The sequence below is a fragment of the Bidens hawaiensis genome, unplaced genomic scaffold (assembly GCF_021521415.1).
Source record: "Bidens hawaiensis isolate Kalapana, Puna unplaced genomic scaffold, B.hawaiensis_p1.1 tig00034159_1, whole genome shotgun sequence".
Lineage (NCBI taxonomy): Eukaryota > Viridiplantae > Streptophyta > Magnoliopsida > Asterales > Asteraceae > Bidens > Bidens hawaiensis.
Window position 1 is genome coordinate 1 of NW_027495880.1, and position 8,068 is coordinate 8,068.

Genomic DNA, 8,068 nt, shown 5'->3' on the forward strand with positions numbered 1-8,068 from the left:
TTCACTTACTGAAATGTATTTATATGGTATGTTTCTATTTGCCCAATATTGCTCTTGGTCCTTTTTAGATGTCACCTATCATCAACATTCAAAAAGTTAAATGAATTTTGTTCTACATTAACATTCAAAAAGTTGAGCAATTCTTAGTTTTTACCTCTTGTAAGAAGTCAGCAATTCCCTTTCTTTCCGGACATTTAAATCCGCAACTCTCAAAAAACTCAACGACGTGTTCATGTGGACCCTGGTACACAATCTGACCCTCAGATAGTAGAACGATATCATCAAAAAGATCAAAGGTCTCTGGGGCAGGTTGAAGTAGGGACATGAAGATTGTGGATTCTGTGAAGTGTGCTACTTGTTGCATGCATTTTACTATCTGAAATGTAGTTGAGCTGTCTAGACCCGTTGATATTTCATCCATAAACAATGTTTTCGCCGGCCCAACAAGCAGTTCTCCTGTGGTTAGACGCTTCTTTTGTCCTCCAGAGATGCCTCGTCTCAACTGGTCTCCAACAAAAGTGTCGCGACAAATATCAAGCCCCAAAATCTGATTTTTGGTGTAACAAAGATATTAATATTTGATATAGTTAATGTTTGTATTGTAAACTTGAAATAGTACTACTACTCACTCTGAGAGTGTAGTAAGTGATCAAACTACTCTGATCTCCTTCGAGGGCAGTTGCCTTCATGAACAGGTCAACTTCAGCTTCCGGAAAGATCCCTGCTTCTTTTTCTCTTCTTGCTAGCTCAGTTAACAATTCTGTATTTCATTGTTTAATTGTAAATCACATGCCTTTGTTTCAAGTTTAGCACAAAGGTTCCATCTTGACAATAAGTTCAGAGAAGTAAAATATAGTTAAATTAAGTTATATACCAAAACGAGATCCAACTCCTTGGCATCTTGCTGAGAAATCTAGCGTCTCCTTGACGGTCATTTCTCCAGAATGAATATCCATCTGGCTAATGTAAGCTGCAGTCTTTCGAGGTTCAAATTCATTAAGCTTATGACCGTTGTAAGTTATCTCCCCATCAACTCTTAAATTAGGATCCAACCTTCCCGCCAATGCCAATAAAAGTGTTGTCTTACCAGAAGATGGTGGCCCCAAAAGAAGTGCCATTCTGTTACATTACAATTCACTAGTAAAAAAATTGTTTGAATCTTGAAGAAAAATTGAAGTGTAGGGTAACGCGGTCTTTAAGATTATAACATACCTTCCAGGTTTAATAATTCCTGACGTATCTTTGAGAATGCGAAGTTTTGCTTTTTTGCTGAAGCTCATGCCAATAGAAGCTAGAAGGGATTCAACGATATCTCTGGCAGAATTTATTAGCGTCGGAAGTGCTCTATCTCCGATGTGACAATCGGCTTCTATTGATAAGTTTTGAAACCGAACTTCTACTGTTGGAAGGGAAATTCCAACCCTGAAATTATTTGGTTCGTTAGTATTTTTATTAGTAATGAAGCATCGCTTAAAAAAAATTCCAAAGCTGTAATTGAGAATTGCTGTAGTTACTCATCTCATGCTGAGGCAATCTTTAAGTTTGGATCTTAAATTTAAGAATGGACTGTGATTTTTCGTCTACGTGGTTTGTTCAAATCTGCAGTTTTTGTCCAATAGTTTCAAATTTGAGATTTTCGTCCATGTGGTTTCATTTCATTTCACTTGCAATTAAACCCGAATTCACTAATCCTATTAAGTCTAGTCGTTAAACCCATCAGCATGCACTTCACATGAGAGTCAGATTTGTCCTTTTTTTTCCAAATACACCCCAACCCCTCACGTGAGAAGGTTTGCGAATTAGGGCCGGGGTTTATTTGGGGAGGAAAAAGACAAAACTGCCCCTCACGTGAGGGGTAATCTGATGAGTTTATCAACTAGACTTAACAAGGTTAATAAATTCGGGTTTAATTACAAGTTAAATGAACCCACATGAACGAAAACCGCAGTTTACTTAAAATTTAATTACTTTAACCACTTATAGGTTGATGACTTGATGCGAAATAAAGAGAATAAATTTTATGAATTTTTGTCTTTTCTCTTTCATGCTTTCAAGTTCAATTTTAAAGGCATTTCCAAAAAAAAAAGAACAAAGGAGCCTATATTTTATCTTGGGTTGTCAATGATCTTTTTAACATTCTCAAGACTTAAGGATGATTTTTTTTTAAAGATGGGGAGGAGTTGTATAGACCCGACAACCCAATGGACCTGTGACAAGACGACCATGTGGTATCGACCCACAGCCGAGCGAGACGAGCTATAGAGTTAAATGCTTTGAGTGAGTCAAATCAATAGTGAACTATAGAATCGACCCGGTGTCCCCTTTAACCAAGGTGACTTTGGTTTGGAGACAAAAGTCGAGGACGAGGCTTTGTTTCCGAAACAGAGAGCGATGCATGAGCATCCGATAATGTTTAAGTTATTTTAAATTTTATTTTTTTCCATTTGTAGTTAAGTTATTTATGTTGAACTTTGTATATTTTTTGTTTTTATTTGTATATTATTTTATAACTCTAAAAGCATTATAGTTTTATGTGAAATTAAGACGGTGAGTTTTCCAAATTATGGGGTTTTCTGTTTTTATCTTTATGACTTGATTCTAATTCTTAACTCTCCCGTATCATTCATTTAAAGAAAAATGTCACTGTAAATAGATTTCTTCAATTGATCTTTGTCATTCAAGAACTTTTGGGTTTAGCAGCAGCCAAATTTAGAGATGATATAATCTGTGAAATTGTATTTGTATATATCTGTCATTATATACAACTTGTCAACTTATCACTTAAAATCTTTGTTAACCAACTACTCCTCCGTCCCATTAAAAATGTCCATATTTCCTTTTCTTATTTATCTTATTACAAATATTCACTTCCAAAATTTAGTAGCCAATTTCCAAGTTACCTTTAAAATCACACAACTAACATTAATAAACAATATTAATGGACTAAATTTCCAAGTGCATTATTGTCATTTGGTAAAAAAAAAAGTAATAATTCAATCTACCTTGAACTTTGTGTTTTTTAAACCATGACACTTTTAATGAGACGAAAGGAGTAATTAACTAGCCCAAGTAATTATCTCTAATTAGTTGTAGATGGCCGTTTATGATTATTATAAACCAATCAATGTTTAACCTAGTAATTGCAATCTCAACTAAAAATCCCACAAATTACAAGAATCAAAAAGAAATTCACCGTTAAAAAAAGAAATTTACGCAAACACTTACTTGTCAATCCGATCTCTGAACTTCCTCAAAAAAATTTCATTATCTTCTTCAGCAACTTTAAAGATCTTATCGATAAAGCTTTGTTGAGCCTGTGGATTGAGATTTCGCACATCTATCAGCATCTGTTCGTTAGGCATTTGCGGTTGTTCCTCATCAATATAAGTCTTAAAGATGGTAGTTCGCAACCGATTATAGGTAGGTAGTTTCTCCAACGCAGCCCAGCGTAAGGCCTCTTCATCTTCCATTGAGTTTCGACTACGCCGTCCGTCATGGCTAGCACCACCTCCGGGAGCAAACACATCTTCAATCAGCCAACTCCCGGAGGCTTTGCTAAGACCTCTACTTATGCTTCTCCCCGGACTCTCCATTTTTCAAACTTATGTTTAAATTCCCTTAGGGTAATTATCACTTGCTTAAATACACATTTCGATTGTTCAAGTGGGACCACCTTCCGTATATTGTCAAATGAGTAATCGTTGTGTATATTGTCAAATGAGTAATCGTTAAGTATATTGTCATATCAGTAATCGTTGTGTATATATTGTCAAATCAATAATCGTTGTGTAAGTTCTAGTTTTTATTAAATAGAGGTTTTAGGATGGTTTATTTAATCTAGCTAGTTAAAATTTTGAAGTGGAGAAGCTAAAAACAAGTAAACTGATCTTTCATGGAGTTTCAGCGACTAGACCACTTTAAGATGTCTATATTATGATTTTAAATATTGATATTTAAACATCACTAGTGGGTGATATTTAGAATTTTTCATTAAGATTTAGCAAGTATAGCATTGTACTTTATGTTAAAGAAAATAAAGATAAGTCCTTAAATTAAACAAAACAATAAAAAGAAAAGAAAAGTACAAGTACAAGCACAAGCACCAACTCCCAATTTGTATTTGTCTCCACGTAAGTTCAGTCGATTCAAGCAAGTTTGACTATTTGGTTCCTCCGGCGACACCACACATTCTATTCTTCTTTTCCGTTCTTCCGGCTGGTGGCGCACCCCTTTGGTTCGACTATTTGATTTCTTCTGAGGCATCACGCCACAATTGTTCCACTATCTTGATTCTTCAAGCTAGGAACACCGCACCGCTATAGTTGGTCACATAAACTTTAGGAATTGAAGTTTGGACTAATTGAATATAAGCAACATGACTTTTCCTTATCGATAGTGTTTGGTTTGTAGAATCACATGCATAATGGAAAACCATTATAAGGGAATGAAAAAGAAAGTATTTTCTTGATAAATCGAATGAAATTGTCTATTCACTAAGGAATCTCATTCCCTCTAAATTAACAACTCGAAATCATTCCCATTTTTTCCTTCACCTCCACCATCTATCTGGTGACCATCACCGAACCACTACCACCGCCATCGCCACCATGGAACCATAACCTTGTCCATCACCAACATTTCCTTTGGTCGCCACCCTCACCATCTCCGACGCCACAACCACCAACCTCCACTACCACTACCACCCCCGGGCATCGCTACCACCACCACAATCTATGGCCTCCACCAACACACTGGGCATCGCCACTGCCACCACCACCACTAACGCCCACAACCACAACATTTGTTTTCCAATCTTTCATTGTTTTCTAGCTACCAAACAATACAAAATAAAGATTCACTAACTCCCACAGAGTAACCAAGCTAGCAAACATAATGGTAATGATCAATTTCATTTATTTCTCATTCCATTTTCCTGTCCATTTCATTTTCTCATCCATTTTATTATCACTTATCAAACATACCCTGTATTTTTAGAGCTAGCATTCATTATATCTTTATAATTTATAAAAGCCATTTTTTTCTTTTAACCTTTGTTCATTTTTTGAAAAACTCATCACATATTGATTTCTATATCTATCTCAATTTTGTTAATAACAACTATTTATTCTCTTTTTGTAATATCATTTCTCTTTATTCCCATAACAAACATTTGAAGCGATGCACAAAGAGATGAATAGTTAGTCTCTTTATGTATTTAGAGATTTATTGTTGCATGTATGAACTTTTTCCTCTATTTAGGATAACTAGGTACTGCATCGGACGTGTTACGTTAGTTTACCAAGACGAATTTGTCGGTCTTAGTTTACGACACCGAAATTAATGGCGGATCCAGAAATTTTCGTCAGTGGGGGAAAATAGTCATATCACAACGAGTCAAGTCAAAGGAACGGGGGTAAACAAATTACGTTAAATTATAGCCAAAATTTGTAACTCCGAAAAGAGTATTTAGCAATGATGCTAACCATAATAAAATAAAATAAATTAAATGTAAGTTTAGTTTGTCGAATGATCCATTAATATAATTGATAAAAAAATGTCTAATTCACAAAAGTTTTCAATATTTTACTGACATTTCTATCTTCACTAGTGTTTCTATTCGAATTTATCTGAACAATTTCATTTTTTACAATATAATTAAATTATATAGATAATCACCAAGACAATATTTTAAAATTTAGTAGTGTCTGTTAAGACCAACCGTAGTGGTGGCGGTATGGAAGCGTTTCCGTCCAAAACGCCGGTGGCACACCCCCCGGCGTTTTGGGTCCGACGTTTTTCCTTAAGCGTTTTCTACAAAACGTTTGCTTGGCTTGCTTTTATCGGTGAGAATAATTAATCCAGTGTGTGTATATATATATTATGTGTATATATAATACACACACACCCCTGTAACGGCGATCGTACGAAGCTGAACACGACGGTTACTACAAGCACAGGATAGCGGTGGTGAGACTGTAATGACTGACGTCTCTATACATATGTTCGATTGGATTTGATTTGGGTGAATTGGGGATCTGATCTGTGTTTGATTGGATCTGATTCGGGTGAATTGGGGATCCGGTGAGAATGGAGGTGGGTTTTGTGATTGAGATTTGATTTGGGAGTGTTTGTGTTAATGGGAAAGTGTGTATTCAAAGAGAGCAGGTGATGGGAATGGTTGTTGAGAAAAGTATGTTTATACAAAAAGGTTTTTGGTTAATTGTAATTGTAAGAAAAAACAAAAAATGTAAAATTGAATGTGCGCCACGTGGCGCATAACGCCCATGGGTGGATTGGGTGGAATGTTATGACTACACCCTTCTTTTGCAAAAAACCATAACTCTGATTGGGCGTCACATGACGCATACCGCCTAGGGGTGGAATGTTATGACTACACATGGTCTAAGGAGATTTCAAAACATATAAAGTGGGAAAAATTAGAAATGGAAAGGGGTAAAAAGTCTTTAACGCAAATATTAGCACTAAAAGTTGAATCTTGGGTGTGTGACTAACCCCCACTAAGCCAAGATGAGTCCGCTACTGACCGAAACTACAAAAAAAGTAAATTGAGCAACAAAACGTGTGTCAAACAAAAAAATCTAGGTTGAGGCTGTGAACCAACGCGAATTCAGTCAGTAACGAAGGTGATGACATTAAAAAAATTGCGATGAGCTAAAAAAAATAATAACCAATGCATTGCGACCGCGACCCAATGCGAATTCAGCTAGTAGCACTAATAATAATAACTAAAAAAAGAAATTATTAAATAAAAAAGAAAAAAAGGGTGGACCACTGAGGTTCTGTAAGTGGCCAGTTAACATATAACAAGATTAAAATAAAAAAAATAAAATGGTTAAAACGCCATTTATAACTTGAGCGTTGTCGGTCTCGGGCGTTGTGGCGATGTGTCAACGCGAATTCGGTCGGTTTCGGACCATAATCAAACAAAAAAATCCGTTTGGTGCAATAAAACCCGAGTGTTATCGGTCCAGGCGTTGCAGTGAAACGGCATGAATTTGTTCAATTTCAATTACGTTCATTACAGTACCGAAATTTAAAGAAAACATAAACAAAACATCATCATCATGATGATAAACAAAACAAAAATAAAAATGATATACATTGTGAAAAAAGTGGTAGTTGATCCTCCGAACTAAGAAACACACAAGTACTAATCTAAACAAATAACATTTTGCCATTACAGCAACCAACAACTTTGGTTAGTGGTTGGAAATAAGTGCAATTAAAAGGTCAAAGCAATATTCACACAAACAATCTGTGGCACCGACCACTCGTTATTTATCTATACTAGGTAACAACCGCAGCGTTTGCAACGACGCACGGTCGCGAATTTGATTGATATCGATTAAACTCGTTACGTATCCGACACTATGTTCAAAAAATAAATCAAGAAAAAACTAAAATGGTATCGTCACACGTACACCTTATGATCAAACGACACAAAATCACAAATTCATTCGATATTGGTTTGGTTCGGTTCGTTACGACATCGGCTTTAAAGTCTAGAAAATTAAAACAACACGATAACAAACAGAAAAGAAGCTACATATGAAACTTTTGATGTTTCACATTTTATTATTACATATTGTCATCAGTAAATCAATTAAATGTATAGAGAAGAGAGAGCTCTAGTTTATAAAAAAGGAAAAAAAATTGCAATAAGCAAGGATTGAACTTGTGCAGCTCACCAAGAAGAAGTAAAGAAAAGAACAAAAGAATAATAATTTAGATAACTTACCAAGGGACAATTTTGTTACTTAAACCACATACATATCCTATACATTAACAGAAAAGAAGTTAAATATTTTTGTGGCACCGATGGTCAATCTTTATCTTAGTATATAATATATAATATATAATCTTAAATCTTAAATATATATAAACAAAAAGTTCCTAAATTCTCTCAAGCCACTAGATTGTTTTATTCTTAAATGAAGGTTTCTCATGCATTTGACCCGAATTTATAGGTATGAGTCTCACCAAAACCCAAATAGACCTTAAAGGGGTTATAAGATCTTAATATATTAAAAATTAATCTTATCAAATA

At 35.2% G+C, this 8,068-nt stretch overlaps 1 protein-coding gene across 1 annotated transcript; it reads right to left on the minus strand.

Moving 5' to 3' along the window:
- Nucleotides 1-9: 9 nt before the first annotated feature.
- Nucleotides 10-3,593, minus strand: LOC143585741 (ABC transporter G family member 36-like; the record flags this gene model as incomplete). The annotated part of the gene is made up of 6 exons (XM_077067453.1): nucleotides 3,226-3,593; nucleotides 1,213-1,422; nucleotides 875-1,119; nucleotides 630-760; nucleotides 155-547; nucleotides 10-75 (listed from the first exon to the last, which is right to left on the minus strand). Coding segments are annotated over exons 1-6 (1,413 nt in total), but the record flags the coding sequence as incomplete, so codon positions are not given.
- Between the last annotated feature and the right edge of the window lie 4,475 nt (nucleotides 3,594-8,068).